Here is a 20,682-nt window from a genome sequence, read left to right on the forward strand (position 1 = left end):
GACATTCATATCACATTTTCATTTATCATCTTACCATATTGTTGTTATATCGATTTTTCAACCCGAGGGTTAAGTACATACCTGTTCAAAGTACCCATTTCACAACACTTACCAATACGTCCCTTTCATCTTAAGTATTCCTCCATTTCAGTAGAACTTTACCCGTTGAACACATCAGAATATAATTCGGATACATGGAAAGTTTGCACATAAGTGCCACATATGTAGCCAAGCTACCATGTAACCCGCCCATAAGTGAACTCGGACTCAACTCAACGAGCTCAGGCGTTCGCATCCATAAGTGAACTCGGACTCAACTCAACGAGCTCGGATGCCTAGTTACATCTCACGAACTCGGACTCAACTCAACGAGTTCTGACATTCGCATCCATAAGTGAACTCGGACTCAACTCAACGAGTTCGGATGCCCAAATATCCCAGTGACATGTCACTTGTATCCTAATCCATTCTTAAGGTTCAACGGGACCTTTTTCCCAATCATGTGTCTCAACCATCTTCTACGGAATGCCGATACTGATACTCGGTAGTATTTCACATTTTCCAAGTATATCACATAATTTGACATATTATCAAACAATTATCACAAGTATAATATTTCATAATAATTATCATATCATTTAAATAACATTAAAACATTTAAAATAATAACTATGTTACCAACATTTACATATGAACTTACCTCGTATGCGAAAATGGCTACTTTTACCATTTCGTCCATAACTTGGTATTTTCCCCATTTTAGTCCGAATTTCAGTTTTCCTTGCTCTATCATTTAAAATATAGTCTAATTAGGACTCACATTATTCAAATTGACCCAAAATCATATTTTGGAAAAATTACAATTTTGCCCCTAAACTTTCGCATATTTACACTTTTGCCCCAAAGCTCGTAAATTAAACTTCAGCCTATTTTCTTATGTTTTATGACATGCTGGTCATTTTTCCCTTCTATGGCAACATCAAATTCTCACTCTAACATGTACTTATGACTATTAGGTATTTTTACCGATTAAGCCCTTTTGCTCGTTTTCACTTAAAACCGAGTAGCACAAGTTGTCTAACATAATTTAAAACCTCATATTCCATCATAAAACACCAAAATACACAAATTTCACCTATGGGTATTTTTCCAAATATAAACCCTAGGTTAAATTATTGCTAGCATAAGCTTAATCAAGCTACCGGGACTCCAAAAACATAAAAATCATTAAAAACGAGGCTAAAACGGACTTACAATCGAGCTTGGAAGCTTGAAAAACCCTAGCCATGGTTTCTCCTTGCTATATTCGTCCATGGGGTTGAAGATGAGCAAAATTGGCTTTTAATTTTGTATTTTAATTCATTTTACCCCTAAATGACCAAAATACCCGTACTACTAAACTTTCCAAAAATTCCATCCATGTCCAATTTTTGTCCATAGACTTAGAAATTGGTAAAATTTCTATTTAAGACCTCCTAATTAATATTTCAAAACAATTTCATACTAGAAACTTCTAGAATGCAAGTTTTACAAATTATTCGATTTAGTCCCTAATTTCAATTTAAGCACTTTATGCATAAAATTTCTTCACGAAATTTTCACACAATCATGTAATCATATCATAGACCTCAAAATAATCAAAAAATAATTATTTCTATCTCGGATTTTGTGGTCACGAAACCGCTATTCCGACTAGGCCCAAAATCAGGATATTACATATGTTATTTATTTTGTGGTATTTTATTTTTGGAAAAAAATGAGGTTGTTACTAAAAAATATCTTCTCACGTTCTTCTTTTCCCTCTTCACATTTTCTTCTTTTTCCTTTAATCTTTGATTTTCTTCTATTGCTTCGTTTAGGTGGTTTGTTTTCATCTCGATTGGGGTTCAGCTCTTTTGCTTCTACTCAATTTCTCTTGCTGTGTTTTACAATTTTGTCAATAGGAGTTTCCAGAATTGGTGAATTTGAGGAGTCAATCATTTTTGGGTGTTTAAATCATGAATTCAGGTATGTGTTTTATAACTTTTTAATTTATTCGTGAATTATTGAATTAATTTTGTGAAATTCGGTAATTTCAGGTGTTCCAGTGATTACGTAATCGTAATGTTGTATCACTGTTAAATTGCGTAAAATTCGACTAGTTAGGGTGTGTTTCTGCACTATTAGAGGTTAAGAATCTTTTGACTTCAAAATTCGTGTTTTCCAGGTTGTTTCGGTGTGGTTTTATGACCACACGGGCGTGTGCCACACACGGGCGGTCTACACGGTCATGTGCAATTGGGAATTTAGGGTTTTCAATAATTTTTGGTACCACACAGGCATGTGTCCCCACACGGACGTATGAGATCTCCACATGGTCGTGTCTCCTCTGTTATTAATTTTTAGCACTTTTGGACAGTGAGTTATATAGGCTGCACAAGCGGCGTGTGACCCCTCCACACGGGCGTGTGTGGCCTTCACATGGGCGTGTAGACCCCCACATGGACTGGGCACTTCCATACGACTGGAACACACGGCCGTGTCGCCTTATATCTCCAATTTTTATACTGTGTCTGTTTTTTTATCTAATTATGATTCTGTGTGTTCCGATCCTTGGCTAGGTTACTCTAAAGGTGGTCGAGACTTTGTTTCGGCCTGGACTTGTGCGCTATTCGTAATCATAGCTCTAATTAAATGATTCAGTTGAGTGTTAATTGATATTATGTTATATCTAATTCTGATTCCGGGTATTTGACTGTGTGCATTTCTGATTTCGTATTCTGTTTCTATAAGTATGTTTTCGAATGGTGTGTATTCTGCATTTTACATTTGCATTAGTCTTTTTGGGTTGGGTTGTGAAAAGAAGGAAGATTGTTTCTGATCTAGCAATTTAACTGCAACTTATCGGTACAGTGGTTTACCGCAATGCACTGTACTGTTTATATGCTAGCCTTACTGCGTATTATTATCTGAGTGGTTTAGTCCACATACATGGTGTGTAGGGTTGGATGAGCCTTTCGAGGCCCTATGTGGTGTGTTTGGTTGGATGAGCTTAAACAGCTCTTTTGATGTATGATCGGGGGCAAAGAAGTGTTTTGGCTGGATAGGTGGGTTCTTTTTTTACTTTACTGCATTCATGCGCATATGGTTAAATGACTAGGTGTAAGTTCATTTGTGGGTATTCTGTCTGGTTGACTTAACATGTGTGACTATTTTTGCGTGTACTGAAGTGTTAGCGTGATGACGTCTTGGAACAACATGTTTGTGATGATAAGTGTTTTGGCACCGACCGGTTGACGGGTTATTGGTTGAGTTTCTGTCTATGATGTGGTGTACTTGTTTGTTACGTTCTGTTGGGACGTTGACATCAAGTTTACCTTCTGTTTTTGTATATTTTTGTAAGTGTGTTTTGCTATTGAACTGCCATCTGGAATTCTCTTCCATAAATATGTTGTTAATCGTTTCGAACTCATACTGAGCTCGTGTAGTTCGCCTCCCTCAGTTTTCCTTTTTTAGGTATTTTTGTATGCTATTGCTGGACTCGACATGTCAGAGGTCTCGAACAGCTACGTTTAGAATCAACTTTAAAAGTATTTTAATAAATTCTGCATTTATAAATAAATAGTTTGAACTATACGTTTTATTTTGAATATTGTGGTATGAATTTTGAGTTTTATGCACATAAGCGACTTTTGGACTAAAATTTTTGTAATATCGAAATTTTACAACGAAGAGTTTTATGTAACTTAAATACCGTATGTTTTCTAGCTGGTTAAACTCAAATTTTATGTACAATAATTTTTATGATCAATGTAACCTCCGAGATTTGGTCTAAACTTCTAGGCTGAGTTTTGGGCCGTTATATTTAGTGGTATTAGAGCTTGGTTTACAAAAAATCGGCCTATATTTTTACGTGTCTATGTGCACGTGTGTTCATTTTTTTTTAAAAAAAAATTGATATACCATACCACAGTATTTTGAAATTGTGTGTTTCACTGATTTTAAGGAGATAAAATGTCTGAGACTCTAATGTTGGCCCAAGGTGGAAATTCAAAACTGTAAGATTAGAAATATAAATTTTCATATTTATTTTTTTTCATTTTCTAAAAATGTAAATTCTCTAATATAGTCACAAGACCGATATAGATTCTGATGGTAAGCATGATCATGAGGGTCAATCTGGTGAGACTCTAAAAAACTCGTTTGTTTCTCCGAGACGTGCGTTGATTCAGGAGTCAAAAGTCAATGTGGTTCTGCCAGCTTCGAGTAGCTGTATGGGTTCTTTTTCTAGTTGACTGCATTAATGTGCATATGGTTAAGTGACTGGGTGTAAGTTCATTTGTTGGTATTCTGTTTGGTTTACTTAAATTGTATAGTTATTTTTGCGTGTATTGAAGTGTTAGCATGATGACGTTTTGGAGCACCGTGTTTGTGATAATAAGTGTTTTGGCACTAACCCATTGACGGGTTATTGGTTAAGTTTCTGTCTATGATGTGGTGTGCTTGTTTGTTACATTCTGTTAAGACGTTGACCTCGAATTTACCTTCTGTTTCTGTATATCTCTGTAAGTGTGTTTTGCTATTGAACTGCTATCTGGAACTCTCTTTTGTAAATCTATTATTAATCGTTTCGAACTCACACTGAGCTCATGTAGCTCACCCCCTCAATTTCTATTTTTTAGGTATTTTTGTATGTTGTTGCTGGTCTCGACACGTCGGAGATATCAGACAGCCACGTTTAGAATCAACTTTAAAATTATTTTCATAAATTCTGCATTTATAAATAAATGGTTTGAACTGTAAGTTTTATTTTGAATACTGTGGTATGAATTTTGGGTTTTACGCACGTAAGCGACTTTTGTACTAAAATTTTTGTAATATCGAAATTTTACAACGAAGAGTTTTACGTAACTTAAATATCGTATGTTTTCTAGCTGGTTAAACTCAAATTTTACGTACAATAATTTCTATGATCAATGTAACCTCCGAGATTCAGTCTAAACTTCTAGGCTGGGTTTTGGGCCATTGCATTTAGTGGTGTTAGAGCTTGGTTTGCAAAAAATCGCCTGTGTTTTTACGTATCCGTGTGCACATGTGTTCATTTTTTTAAAAAAAAAGTTTTGATATACCATACCATAGTATTTTGAAATTATGTGTGTTTCACTGATTTTGAGGAGATAAAATGTCTGAGACTCTGATGCTTGTCCAAGGTGGAAATTCAAAACTGTAAGATTAGAAATATAGATTTTCGTATTTATTTTTTATTCATTTTCTGAAAATGTAAATTCTCTAATATAGTCACAAAACCGATAAGAATTCTGATGGTAAGCATAATCATGAGGGTCAATCTAGTGAGACTCTTAAAAACTCGTTTGCTTCTCCGAGACGTGTGTTGGTTCAGGAGTCAGAAGTCAATGTGGCTCTGCCAGCTTCGAGTAGAGATAACCCGAAGGTTAGTACCGAGGCGTTGACTCGAGTGGTGAGAGAGGTGTTAGAGAAAGTCTTCGAGACTAGTTTAGGGACGAATAGAGAGTTAGTTCAAGGTAGGTGTGTGGATTGTGGGAAGAAAAGGGATCGTAGTCCTTTGAGGTTGGAGCCTTAGTCTATAAAGCATATAAGAACGCAGTTGTATGTTAGTAAAGGTTGTGTGAATTATTCTTGTAATTGGGCGAGCATATTGGTTTGTGGGCACTGTAAGAAGCGTCATTCGGGCGATTGTCGGAAGAAGTTAGGAGCATGTATTAGATGTAGGTCCACGAAGCATCGAATTAGAGAGTGTCCACAACGAAATTGAGACATGTATGGTTGTAGGTTGTTGTGATTCTTTATGTTATTTATTTGAAAGATATGGATGTTTATTCGTTGGATAGCATTTGTGTCTGTGATGGATAAATGTCTATCTGGTTTAGTAGTTAAGTGTTTGAGTATGTGTGCGAATTTTTTATGTCAAAGTATAGTATGCTAGTGCTCGGGTTTAGAGTGCGCAGCGGGAGCGTAGTGGTAGAGTTTTTCTTAGACAACTGTTCTGTTAATGGGAAATTTCGGGGATGAAATTTCTTTAAGGAGGGATGAGTTGTAACACCTCGAAACTTGGAGTTGGAATTTTTGAGATTTGTAGGTAGAGTCAGTGGCTAGATCGAACAATTGGGTTGATTGCTGTGTTTTATGTCAGAATGGGCCTCCTAGTCTGGTGGTTGGTTGTGTATTAGTTTACTTCTAGGTTCTGGGTTAAAATCCTCATGCGTATTTGAGGAATTAATTTTTTTAAGTTTTGTTTTTTTATTATTTTATGTTTATTATATTTTTATGTTATTTAATTTATGGTATTTTTATTTTTGGGAAAAAAAAGGTTGTTTCTAAAAAATCTCTTCTAACGTTCTTCTCTTCTCTCTTCACATTTTCTTCTTTTTCTTTTAATCTTTGATTTTCTTCTACTGCTTCTTTTCGATAGCTTCTTTTCGTATCGATTGGGGTTCGACTCTTTTGCTTCTACTTTATTTTTTTATGAGTTTTACAATTTCGTCGATAGGAGTTTTCAGAATTGGTGAATTTGAGGCATCGATCACTTTTGGGTGTTTAAATCGTGATTTTAGGTGTAGGTTTCATAAATTTTTAATTTAATCGTAAATTATTGAATCAATTTTGAGAAATTCGATAATTTCAGGTGTTCCAATGATTGCGTAATCGTAATGTTGTATCGCTATTAAATTGCGTAAAATTCGACTAATTAGGGTGTGTTACTGCACTATTAAAGGTTAAGGATCTTTTGACGTCAAAATTTGTGTTTTCTAGGTTGTGTCGATGTGGTTTCGTAACCACACGGGCGGTCCATATGGCTATGTACAATAGGGATTTAGGGTGTTCGATGATTTTTGGTACCACACGGGCTTGTGTCCCCACACGAATGTGTGAGATTTCCACATGGTTGTGTCTCCTCTGCTCTTAATTTTAACACTTTTGGACAATGAGTTACACAGGCTGCTCACACGGGCATATAACCCCTCCACACGGGCGTATGTGGTATTCACACGGGCGTGTAGACCCCCACATGACCTGGGTACTTCCACACAGCAGTGTGGCCTCATGCTGCCAATTTTTGTACTGTCTATTTTTATATCTGATTACAATTCTGTTTGTTCCGACCTTTGGCTAGGTCTCTGTAATGGTGGTAGGGACTTTGTTTCGGTATAGACTTGTGCGTTATTTGCAATCATAGCTTTAATTAAGCGATTCAGTTGAGTGTTAATTGATATTATGTTATATCTGATTCTAATTCTGGGCATTTGAATGTGTACATTTCTGATTTCGTATTATGTTTCTGAAAATCTATTTTTGAATGGTGTGCATTTTGCATTTTACATTTGCATTAGTCTTTTTGGGTTGAGTTGTGAAAAGAAGAAAGATTGTTTTTGATCTGGCAGTTTAACTGCAACTTATCGGTACAGCAGTTTACTGCAATGCACTGTACTACATATATGCCAAACTTTCTGCGTATTATTATCTGAGTAGCTTAGTCCACATACATGGTGTGTAGGGTTAGATGAGCCTTTCAAGGTCCTATGTGGTGTGTTTGGTTGGATGAGCTTAAACAGCTCTTTTAGGGTTTGATCGGGCGAAGGATAAGTACTTTGGCTGAATGGGTGGGTTCCTTTCAGAATACTGCCAAATGTTTATTCTTGGTACAAAATTTTCAATGATTTATATTAATTTATCATTCCTTGAAGAAAATGATATCTTTATAATCCTATTGGTAAGAAATATGATATATGTGTACATTATTGTTTGAATTACTTTTTTCACGTACATTCTTTGAAATGAATGTCTGCAATAAATATAATAGTTTCTTTTTGGATATTTGTAGATTTTGGCATATTCCTTGAAGCAAATATTTTATGTAATTGTTTAAAAATTATATTTATTTTGTTGACTTAGTGGCATTATAAATTTCACATTGATTTAGACTTTTCCAGTAGTAAATGTCACAATAGTACTTATATGTGGATACAAAGTAAAAGGAATAACAGTAAAATTATTAATTTGTCACAATTTATATTGACATGACTAATAAAATTGAAATACATGTTAAAATAAACCAGAAGTTTTCTGATACAAATGCATTTACTACTTGGCGTGACCAGTTAGACCATCCTGGATCATATATGATGCAAAAATTAATTGAGAATTCATATTGACATTCATTAAAGAACTACGAGATTTTTTAATTTAAAGAATTCTCATTTGCTGCTTGTTCTCAATGAAAATTGCTTATTAGAAACTCACTAGCTAAAGTTAAGATTTAATGTCTTACGTTTATGAAATGGATATGGCCCATTCATCCACTATGTGGATGATTTTGATATTATATGATTTTGGTAGATACATCTACAAAAGAATCACATATGTGTTATCAACTTGAAACCTATCATTTGCAAGATTGCTTATTTAAATAATTAATTTTAGATCATGCAATTAAGACAATTCATCTTGCTAATATCGATGAGTTTATGTATCAGTCTTTTACTGATTGAGTTTGAAAAACTTCGGTAAAAGTTTGTTATTTATGTCCATAATGGTTTAGAGAAATTATTGATTTAATGCTTCTGATTAATGTCTAAACCATTATTTATGAGAACTAAACTTTCTATTTCAATATCAGATTATGTTTATTTACGTGTTATACACATCAAGCCAATAAGTTATAAATACTCCCCGTTACAATTGGTTTTTAGTCAAGAGCTAAATATTTCCCATCTTTGAACTTTTATATGTGAGCATATATTCCAATTGATCCACCAAAATGCACAACAATGATTGACTCTTCAAAGAAAGCTGATAAGCTATAAAAGTAACATATTTTGATCTCATTCTTAATGCATTTTTGGATGATTAATTATGCAAATTGGTGAATTTGATGCTCCTAATCTTTTAAATTCATGTTTCTATACTTATGAGAGCATTTGGGAGTGAAAGGAGTGAAAAAAAGCTAAAATCAGACAAAAGAGCTATTTTCAGGATCCACACGGCCTAGGCAATGCCACACGAGATGGGCACATGCCCTTTCTTTTTCTTTGTTTTGTCTTCTTCCCCAACTAACCCCTAACCCTAGCCATCTTTCCAACTTTCTTCCCCTATTTCGGCCATCGTTCCTCCCTTGTCGAGCACCCTAGCCACCTCTCTCATTGAACCTTCCCTTCAATCCCCCACATTCGCGTCACACCCCTACCATTCCAAGCTTTCCCTCTTTCCCACGCGCACGTGCACGCTCACTCCTCCCCTTTCCCTTTCCCTTTCCCTTCCTCCATCGAACCAGCCACCTCCACCTCTGATCCTATCCTCTCCTTTACACCACACTCTTTCTCCCTCGTCGGAGCCCCGAGTTCTTGCCACCGACCCTCATCGCGTCAACCACTGACCACTGAGTATACCTCCGTCGATCCTTCTTTTTCCCTTTTTGCCTTTTTTCTTTGGTTTTCTTTTCTTTTATTTAATTAATTATTTATTTTTATTTTCTTTTATTTACTTCTTTTATTATTATTATTCTCTTAGCTTATTATTTCTTATTTTTATTTTATTTTATTTTAGTATCATTATTATTTATATTGTTATTATTTCATTTTCCTGCTTCTGATTTTGTTTTATTCTATTAGTTTAGTCTTATTCTTCTTATTAGTTTTCTCTCTATTTGTCTTCTTATTAATAGTAGCTTTAATTTAAATTGTCCCTTTTTCATTACTTATTTTTGTCTTATTTTTCCTACGTTAGTTTGAATATTAGTCAGTCACCTACATAATTCTATATGATGAGGTATTAGTACTTATTATTTTAGGTGTAGATATTCTATTTATTTAGCTTGGCTTTTTATGTTCATATTGAGCGGATAGTTCGTGTTATATTTTGATTTCAACATTTATTCGTCAGCCTTTCTTTTTGTTTAATTGGTGATATTTTTATTCGTGTTTTTCTAATATTGGCCTATTCTATCTGACAAGTACACCATAACGAAAACACGAGGAAAATCTAAAGTCACCGTCTCCGCTTCAAAAAAACGGAAGACCCCTGGCATGTCCTCTTCTTCGGGCGCTTCCACTGAGGCATGACATACGTTCTTTTGCTTTTTATAGGGTCCCTAAGATGACTTATATCAACTACTTCGACTAAGGCCACTCGACTTAGGCTGATGTATTGATTGGGTCGCCTTGGAGCAAGTCTAGTGAGCTAATTATGTTCGCGCCACCATTACTACAACCCCGTGGGACCAGTTATTTTCCATCATCGAGCCAACATATATGGAGCTTACTTTAAAGTTTTGTTCTACATTTACCCTACAGCAAGTGATAACAGCTCATGATGAATCTGGCACTATCACTTTTAGACTTTGTAGCACGACGCAACATATAAGTGTCACTGAGTTTGGCACTACTTTGGGACTATACACTGAAGAGTACATGAGTGTCGAGAACTTCCTCCGCTTATATCGGCACATCTACTACTCACCTGCTGGGTAAACCTCACTGCGGGTACGAGACCTTATGATGTGAGTCGCTTGAAGGCGACTTCTCTTCCTCCGGCCTTATGGTATATTCATGCCCTCTTAGCTCACACATTAACCGGTAGGAGAGTGAGCACCGAAGCCGTTGGTACCACCGATGCATATTTTCTATAGAGCATGGCCACGGGGCATATTTTTTATGTAGCCAACTTCGTCGCTCTCGCTTTTTGCCATCAAATAGAACACAACAGGTAGGGTCCTATCAGTTTAGGCCTTTATGTAACTCGACTCACTCTACACTTCAGTCTCCTTAACACACTAGAGCAGTCCTTCTCGCTTACATTAGTTGGCCAAATGTCCCCGCAGGAAATATCGAGCATGACCCATATTGAGGATGATTGAGCGACTTCGTGGAGTGGATCCTCCTCAGTACCACCTATATTATTCTAACCCTCAGAATGAACTCAATAACTTCACTGATGATGTCTCTTTCCATCACAAAGATCCACGTCATCCTTCACCTTTGAGTCACTGTCCTATTTCTTCTGCTACTACTTTAGAGGACCTCTCTGAGAGGTTCACTCGCTTCAAACAACACTGCTTTTAGAGTTTTGACAGTATTGATGTGACATTGCAGCAGATCTGTCAGCATCTCTAAATCTTCTCTTCAGCATCGACGACTCACGACACCGACGCCTCTAATGATGAGTATCATTGAGTTTATTTGATTTCTTTTTCTTTTTCTTTTTAGTTATTTTTATTGTTATTTTCTTAAACTTGTTTCGTTTCTTATCTTCTGAACTATGTTTTTATCTTTGTAATTGTTCTTAATCGAGTTAGTAACCTTTTAATCTTTTTCACTATTTGTGTTTATTTTCTTATTAGTTTGCTCGGAATCATGCACTATATCTAGATTTGTTTACAATTCCTCTTTTCGCCATTTTTGGTAATTTCATCAAATATTTAGGGCAGTTTTAGTTTTCTCTGTTAAGGACAATATACACCTTAAGTGTGGGGAGGTTATTTATATGACTATTAGAAAATCCCTGAATTATTCTTGTGTTTAAGTAATTTTCTCATTAGAATGATTTTTTATCAATTTGAGATTTTTGTTTATGTTTTTTAGATTAATTTGTAGATAGTTGTGCATTGGTTGATTTAAACTTTAAGACATTGTAGCGACATAAAATTTTTGCTTCCGATCGCTAATTGAGGCGATGATTTGAAAATTTGAAAACTGACTTTCGATTTTATTAAAAAAAGGGAGTCGCCACCGATCTTTTTTCTAGGTGTGATTGGACACCTAATAAATCATCTTTTTTAGAAAAGAAAATTTATTCTTGAACAAAAATGAAGGCCAAATTTGGGTCTACGCGAAAATCCAGAGAAAAATAAGGTTCGGGAGTCGGTTACACACGAGGAAGGTATTAGCACCCTCGCGATGCCCAAAATTGGTATCTTTATTAAATGCGTGCCGTCTTGATTTTCAAAAGTACGAATTTAATTTGACATTTAATCGTGATCCGATTGAAAAATGAGAAATTTTAGTTTTCGATTTTTTTAGAAGGGTGTTCCGTTTTTAACACGAGCCGACGAATTTCACCCAACATAGCGATGAAATCGATGGCTTAATGTTAAATCAGTAAATTGCCTTATTTATGGAAATTAAAAGACATGAATAAAAATCTTTAAAGTAGTGAACAACAAGATGATACAAAATGGCAGGAAACAAAAATAATAGAGTTAGAAATACATCGAAACAAATAATAACTATGGCAATAATATTAAAAAACAATAACAACGTATGCGATATTAAACATGATAACAATAGTATTAACCGTGAAATAAGGATGAAAGTATATATAAACATATAATAATAATAAGTAAAGTGACGTAAACTTAGGGTCCGTTTGTTTGCAAGGATTTGGTTTTGCGGAAAATATTTTCCTAGTTTTACAGTGTTTGGTTGCAGGAAAATAATTTACATGGGAAATGATTTTCCAAAACACGGTAAAAAGCGGGCCTTTTTTACGGAAAATGTCTTACAGATTTTTAATCGGTAAGACATTTTCCGGAAATTCTTCCTCCCATCTCACTATCCGTTCTTCATCTGTTCTGAGATTTTCCAAAACAAGGTAAGACTTTCTCCTTCTTCCGTTCTTCATCCAGTTCTGTAAGATTGGTTTTGGGTACAGCTTTTTCTTCTTCTTCTTCTTTTCCCTGAAATTGGTTTTTGGGTACGGCTTTTTCTTCTTCTTCTTCTTTTCCCTAAAATTGGTTTTTGGGTATGGTTTTTTCTTCTTCTTCTTCTTCTTCTTTTCCCTAACTGATCTGAATTGATCCTGCTTCTGGGATTGATACTTGTTCGATATTGCTTAACCATGGTGTTTTTGGCTTGGGATGTTGTTGAATTTTCTAATTTCGACTTTGATCCATTTCTGTGCTTCAGATTCTATATCAAACTTATTATTATCATTCAATTCATTGAATTACATGTTTTTTCTCTTTTGATGTGTAAATTGAATCTTTCTCCCAATTGACATGTTCGATTTTTTTTTAAATTTCTTTATAATTTACTTCTTTTATCAAGAGATTTTCTTTCTCATTAATTAGTTTTGTCGTAAGCACCATAAATCCATTATATGTTCCTACCATCTCTTCTATGTTAGTCTAGTTTTCGATCAGAAGCAATTAGTGTGATTCTTTTAGCCTTAGGTTGTTTTGCTTCTCATATAGCAGATTTGTATTCCAATAAGTACATCAACCGGGTTGGCGCAGATTTTACCATGGATGTTTTATCATAAGGTTATTGGAGTCACAACCTTTTACCTCTTTTTTGAAGGACATGTAACATCTCCCAATGTTTCCAGAGTTTTGGAATCTATTCCTGTGAGTTTATGAAGACTTTGGCTTCCTCTGAATTAATTTTTGCTCTGTATTTCATTTATAAGTTGAAGTTTCAATTGATTTTCCTCCGCTTGTTTGTCTGAATTACTTATGAAATAAGTTATATGTTGTTGTTCTTTAGGGAGTTGTTGTTCATTTATATGTTGTTGTTCATTTATAAGTTGAAGTTTCAATTGATTTTATGCTTGTTTAATTATTACTTTAGCTGAAAGCAAGGTTGTTCTCAATGTTTCTTCCTACTATTTTTTTAACTAATACCTTTGCTGAATGTGAAGTCTACCAGTGATAAATTGTCTTTATTTTGCATTTATTTCATGCTTTCTTTCATTATATTTGTGCACATGCAAATATTCACCATTTGTTGCTTTTCTGGTTCTTTAGGGACAAGTCCCATACATAGATTTGAACTGGATATTTTTGTTTACCTCAGTCTCTTTACTACTGCTATTTTTGAGTTGTAAGACTTATTAAGATATGGGAAATGCAACAAGCTATTAAGGCACTAAACCTCTATAAATTTGAACTGGATATCTACTGCTATGAGATGAGACTTTTGGATTGAAATTTATAAATTGGAAGCAATATTAAGGATGATGTTTTATAGCGTCCCCACCTCCCAAGCAATTTATAAGGCATTACGATTATGCATGATGAGTTTTTTGGTTAATATTCCTGTGAGGTGTTCAGGGACTATATTACATTGCATGAGCTAGAACCATCTTGGATCTTGATTATCAATGGTTCTGTCATTGTCTGTATAAATGTTATTCTTTGCAGGCATTCATAATTGCTTCAACTGCAAAGAGGAAGAGTTACTTCACTGGTATAAACTTGAAGGCAGTCTTTTTTTCTTTTTTTTCCTGGATGCATTGCTTTATTGCACCTTTCTGCTCGATACAAATGTATGGATGCGCTGATGTCAAACTACAGACCTCTGGTTTTTGTAGGTACAGGGAACATGTTGTTTGGGGTGATAAAGACCTTAGGCTGAAACTCCTAAGAAAGGGGATTTTAACTCGCAAATATACTCCTATGGTAATGACAATTATAACGTTTTAGAAAATAAGAAATGACAGGAAATTAAAACTACTTTTATAAGCATCCATTTTTAAAATTCAATTCAAAATGATGTATGATTTTAACTTAAACGGATAAGATGCCTTTTTGCTATAATGCGTAACTTAAATGGATATGCTGGCATATAAAGGCTCTAGTAGTGCTATGCTGGAAGGTGTCATGGTAGTTGAGGGTAGTCGTTTGAACTTGAAACAACAGAAATTCAAACATTTTATATGGATTACTTGTCTAGGAAATGCATTACTATTTTGGACCGTTTGATTATTATTATAGTTAAATAATATGTTTTACAAGTTATCTTGTACTTGTGATAATGTGTTAAAATTTCTGACTTGCAAACAAACATGTGTCAATGTTCAAGAAGAACTATGACCATCTTCCAAAGGAAACACATTTTGGCTTGTATAGAGAAGCAACTCGTTGTAACCCAAACTACTTCTTGACTTATGGGAATGAGAAAGAAGCTGCACGTGTTCAAGATGAGCTTCGTCCAAATGGTGCTCATTGATGGCACAATTATATGAAAACTCCAGACTATGGTGACTATGTACTAATGGAAAATCTTGATCAAATAACTTGATGCAATATTAGCATCACAAATACATTTCTCATAGATTCTTATGTAATTCAATATACTTTGCATATCTGGATAAAGGGTGGGTAAGGATAAAGGGTATTTGGGGCATTAGGGATGAGATGGGATATGTGCAGCTGGTCATTGATAATAGAGAAAGTTTTATGTTGCTTTCATATCATTGATATACATGTTAGTAACTGAAACTGCTTGATTTGTAAGAATGATAGTTGCTTTTATAACACAATTACAAATAATTTATTTGACTTTGGTTGGTTTCAATTGACTTTCGATTAATATTTTAACTTAATAATTGAGTATTATTATATATTTAATTTGATTAATTAATTTATAAATAAATCATCGCAATATATGTAAAAATAATTTAAAATATAAATTTATTAATATATATGTAAAAACAACTTCTCCAGAAAATATTTTCAGGAAATCTACCAAACAACAGAAAATATTTTACACAGATTCATCCAAACACCAGAAAAGTAAATCATTTTTCAGAAATCATTTTCCAGAAATCATTTTCCGGAAAATATTTTACCTACAAACAAACGGAGCCTTAATATTACAAAAAAAATTAATAGTGCTAGATATATATATATATATTAAAGTATATGTAATAATAGGAATAAAAAGTGTATACATAATAATACTAAAATATATACATAATATATATAAATGAACATATACAATATCTATTATAAATATTAATAACATAAAAATATATTAATAAATATGTACATATATATTGAAAATAAATACATAATAATATTAAAATAAAATAATAAGTGGCAATAGTGAAAATAATAAGTATAATAATAAAAATAATGATATACGAAAATAATACTATATATAAAATATATATATACACGTATAATAAAATATAAGTACTAATATTAATAATAAATATAATAGGAATAAAATAAATGTAATAATAATATATACACAATATGGTATTAAAAATATGTATATATATAATAGTGTTTAAGAATATATACATAAGATGATATAAAAATATGTACATGGAATAGTATATAAAAAATATAACTAATAATATTGAAAATATATACATAATATATATAAAACATATACGATATATATATACATTAGAAATGATAATAATGTAAAAATAACTTATTAATATGCTACATAGATACGTACGTATATATATAAATAATAATGATATTAGAAATACTTAATATATAATATTAGAAATATATACATAATATAAAAAATATATATAATGTAGTATTAAAATATATACATAATATATACATATTAAAAATAATAATAATGTTAAAAAAATTATTGATAATACTTCATAAATATATATATACTAAAAATATACATAATAATATATATAATAGTAAGTCGTGATATATAAAAAGCTAAACATAATATAGAAATGTATAAAATAATAGTGATAGTGATAAAACATGGAAGTTAATATAATATATATATATTTAAAATATTGAAAATAATAATTTATTACTATATAACAAGCGTATATATATATGAGTATTAATCAAAATAAATAGTAAGACTAATAATAGTAATAATATTAATTATAGATACAATAAGAATAAAAATACTAAATAATTAATTTAAATAGTAAAATAACTAAAAAAAGATTAAATTGAACTAAAAAACAAAATATTTGGGGCGAAATTGAAATAAAAATAAAAGAAGGGTTCATTTGAACATGCGCTAAAACAGTGAGGACCAAAAGAACGATTTTCCCAAGCTTTTAAAATGACGTCGCATCAACTAGGATTTATTTGAAATCCAAATAAAATTATGGGGGGAATTTTAAAAAATACAGAAACTTAATCGCAAAACATAGAAAAGGCAGAAGGACCGATTTCGCAATTAGCCCATTGAATAAAAAACACGCGGATCCTGAGTGTGTTAGGTCGGGTCGACCCGACCCAGGGCAAAAAGACGTCGTTTTGTGCCCTGGGTTTTAATGCCAAAATAGCACCGTTTTTAATCAGCATAAATAGCCTAAAAAAATTAAAAAATTTCATTTGTAACAAGATCAGGAAAAAAAAAAGGGGAGAGAGGGAGAGCTGAGCGATTTTCGGCCATTGGGCCGGCCGCCGTCCAGTCGTCGGACCGTCACCGGCGCCGGCGCTAGCCACCGTATACGGTGGCCGGAAAAGGTAAAAAAATTCTCTCTTTTTTATTATTCTTTTTATTTCTCTTTTTATTTATCTATACACAAATGTAAAAAAAATAAAAATAAGAGGAACTATAAAAGAGGATTTCGAAATATATATAATAAAAAATAAAAAAGATCACCTTTTGCTCCTGATTTGATTCTGTTTTTGGATTGTTCTGTTGTTTTTATTATATTCTCTTGATCTTTTTGATGCTTGGATCACGATTTATGAATGTTTATTATTTTGAACTATTTCTATATTTTTTATTGATGTTAAAAAAGAACCGATCCTACAATGGTTTTTTCATTCGGCTTTTATAGCCCGTTTACAAGTTGTTTTTTTCTATTATTTGTTGCTGTTGCGTGTTCTGTTTGTTGTACAAGTGGTGGTTGAACGGTGGAGCAGAGGCTGGTATGGGGGTTGACAGAGATGATGGGACAGAGGTGGTGGCTAGGGTTATTTTTCTGATTTGTTTCGTTTTTTCTGATGTTGGGCTAGGTCTAGGTTTAGTTGGGTGTTGGGCTGGTGGTATTTGGGCTAGGTTTAGTTGTAATGTATTTGGGCTGGGCAAATTTTGGGCTTCTACAACTGCCCCTCTTTGCTTATTGTCGTGCAACGAGAATAGAGCAAAGACTTTCAAGGAAGACCAAATTTGTCCAGTTTTGCCGAATTTTGGGCTTCTACAACTGCCCCTCTTTGCTTATTGTCGTGCAACGAGAATAGAGCAAAGACTTTCAAGGAAGACCAAATTTGTCCAGTTTTGCCGAGTTTTGACTTGCTTTGGTGCTCTTCTTGCGCAGGTAGTCTCTTTCCAGTCCACCGCACCCTGTAGCTTTGGTTTAATTTACTGCATCTTCTGATATATGCCTTGTAGCTTCGATCTACTCCAATGTAACTTCAAGAATATGAGATTTGTGGCTTCGATCTACTTCACTGTAACTTTAGAAAGATAATATCTACAGCTTCAATCTGCTCTTCCATCGCTTTAGTCAGATAAGGTTTGTGGTCTTCTCTTTTGCAACTTTAGAAAGGCAAGATCTGATGTCCTCGATCAGTTCCACTGTAACTTCAGGGAGACAAAATCTGGTGTCTTCAATCAGCTCCAATCTTTATTCTTTACTCGGCATGTGATCCTAAGCTCAAGTCATTTCTCACAATATGAATTGACTCTTTAAAAACAGACATTAAAAACAGAAATTGAAAATAGCTCAGCACGTGAGCCAAGGCTCAACTCACCTCTCACAATATGAGTTAGTTTTTAAAACTTAGTTTGAAAAGCAGATTTTGAAAATACCTCGACATGTGACCCGAGGCTCAAATCAGCTCTCGCAATATGAGTTGATTTTTGAAAAATATAAATTGAAAAAACAGAAATTGAAAATACCTTAGCATGTTCTGAGGCTCAACTCACCTCTCGCAATATGAGTTGATTTTTTTGAAAAGCAGAAATTGAAAATTAAAAATTGAAAATACCTCAGCGTGCCCTGAGGCTCAACTCACCTCTCGCAATATGAGTTGATTTTTGACAAACAGAAATTGAAATTACCTCAGCGTGTCCTGAAGCTCAACTCACTTCTTGCAATATGAGTTGATTTTTTTGAAAGGTAGAAATTGAAAATACCTCAACGTGTCTTGAGGCTCAACTCACCTCTCACAATATGAGTTGATTTTTGAAACAGAAATAAAAAACATTAGAATACCAAAACATGTCATCTGGTGGAACTCAGGTGTCTTTTCCTTTGATTCAATATAGCTATCATCACATCCTCTTGTTCTACTGGAGTACCTGTATATGTCATGCATGATGTTATCATGATATGCACATGTTTATCTTAAATGCCTTTATGCCTACATGATTATGCTATGCGCCTTAGGCATGTTTGTCATATATCTCTTTTCGACACAATTTTTTGTGATGATCTGCATTCATTGTTTCAATTCTTGACTTTCTCTTTAGGCCATGTACCGTCCTCAAGTTTTACAAGTAACCTGCGTTTCTCAGATATCACTCTTTTGCCCCTGGTTGAACTTTATCCTTGCTTTGAGGCTCTTGTACTTATCAAATTCTCATACGGGTAATGCTTAACATTTCTTTTGTCTAGAGTATGTCATTTCACTATTTATCATGTAAATAAACCACATAATGAGATGCATGAAAATGGTCAAGTAGGGACAAAAGGGGTACCTTATATTTATTTATTTCAAAGGTAGCAAACAAAGAAAATTAACCAAGGATAGTAAAAAGTATCATAAAGAGAAAGGGGATCGCATTCAACGGATATAAATGCTCTAGATATTCAACATATGAACTCTTTCACGTTTTTTAATCAAGAATCCTTTCGAGTGTGGCTTCTTTTGTAGAAGATTTCGAGCTTTCAGAAATGCTTCAAATACTGTAGTCTCGCTGTTTGACCCACCGTTCAAAACGCCTTGCTTTTTTTTAAGCCAGTGTTTGCTTCATTAGAACGCCCTTTCGGGTTTTCATCCTAATCTTTTGTGTTAATCAAGACGCCCTTTTTGGGTTTTCGCCTTGATCTTTTTTTTTAAGCATAATATTTCTTCACAGCATCTGAATTCACTAGATTAGGTAACTCCTTCCCATCCATCTCAGTGAAAATCAAAGCTCCACCAGAGAATGCCTTCTTTGCGACGTATGGTCCTTCTCAATTTGGTGCCCATTTTCCTCGCAGGTCTTTTTGTATTGGGAGAATCTTTCTCAGCACGAGTTCTCCTTCGTGGAATTCTCTTGGACGTACTTTCTTGTCATGGGCCGCGATTATTCTCTTCTGGTACATTTGTCAGTGACAAATTGCCTTTAAACGTTTTTCTTCGATGAGGTTTAACTGGTCATATCGAGCTCAAACCCATTCTGCTTCCTCTAATTTCGACTCCATTAGGACTCGTAGAGAAGGGATCTCTCAACTTCAATGGGTAACACGGCTTCCATTCCATAGACCAGAGAGAAAGGAGTTGCTCCCGTAGATGTCCGCACAAATGTGCGATATGCATACAAAGCAAATGGTAGTTTCTCGTGCCAGTCTTTATATGTCTCGGTCATTTTCCCAATAATCTTCTTAATATTCTTGTTGGCCACTTCAACAGCTCCGTTCATTTTCGGGCGATAGGGTGATGAGTTATGATGCTTTATTTGAAATTGTTCACACACTTCCTTCATCATCTTGTTGTTCAGATTCAAGGCGTTATCTGAAATGATTCTTTCAGGCAAACCATACCGACAAATGATTTTCTTTTTCAAAAACCTGCAAACTGCAGTCTTCGTCACATTGGCAAACGAAGCAGTTTCTATCCATTTTGTGAAGTAATCAATAACCACAAAAATGAATCGATGTCCATTAGAAGTTTTTGGAGAAATTGGCCCTATAACATCCATTCCTTACATAGAAAAAGGCCACGAAGAAGTCATGACATAAAGGGGCGAAGGGGCTGCATGAATTTTATCGCCGTAAATTTGACATTTG

At 34.0% G+C, this 20,682-nt stretch overlaps 1 protein-coding gene across 12 annotated transcripts; it reads left to right on the forward strand.

The window, feature by feature from the left end:
* Window positions 1–12,449: 12,449 nt before the first annotated feature.
* On the forward strand, window positions 12,450–15,247 carry LOC107896995 (glycosyltransferase-like KOBITO 1). 12 transcript variants are annotated; one of them, XR_005903574.1, is made up of 5 exons: window positions 12,453–12,603; window positions 13,208–13,357; window positions 14,153–14,198; window positions 14,323–14,410; window positions 14,814–15,247. XR_005903574.1 is itself a non-coding variant. In XM_041079255.1 (4 exons), the coding sequence occupies exons 2-4, from the start codon at window positions 13,259–13,261 to the stop codon at window positions 14,958–14,960; spliced, it is 351 nt and encodes a 116-aa protein (XP_040935189.1). In that variant the 5' UTR covers window positions 12,450–12,603; window positions 13,247–13,258; the 3' UTR covers window positions 14,961–15,247. The 12 variants fall into 12 exon arrangements, 1 of the variants encoding a protein (XP_040935189.1); XR_005903573.1 differs by having other exon boundaries at window positions 12,455–12,603; window positions 14,817–15,247; XR_005903577.1 differs by lacking the exon at window positions 14,323–14,410 and having other exon boundaries at window positions 12,450–12,603.
* Window positions 15,248–20,682: the final 5,435 nt, after the last annotated feature.

This window comes from Gossypium hirsutum, chromosome A10 (genome assembly GCF_007990345.1).
Source record: "Gossypium hirsutum isolate 1008001.06 chromosome A10, Gossypium_hirsutum_v2.1, whole genome shotgun sequence".
In the NCBI taxonomy this organism is placed as follows: Eukaryota; Viridiplantae; Streptophyta; class Magnoliopsida; order Malvales; family Malvaceae; genus Gossypium; species Gossypium hirsutum.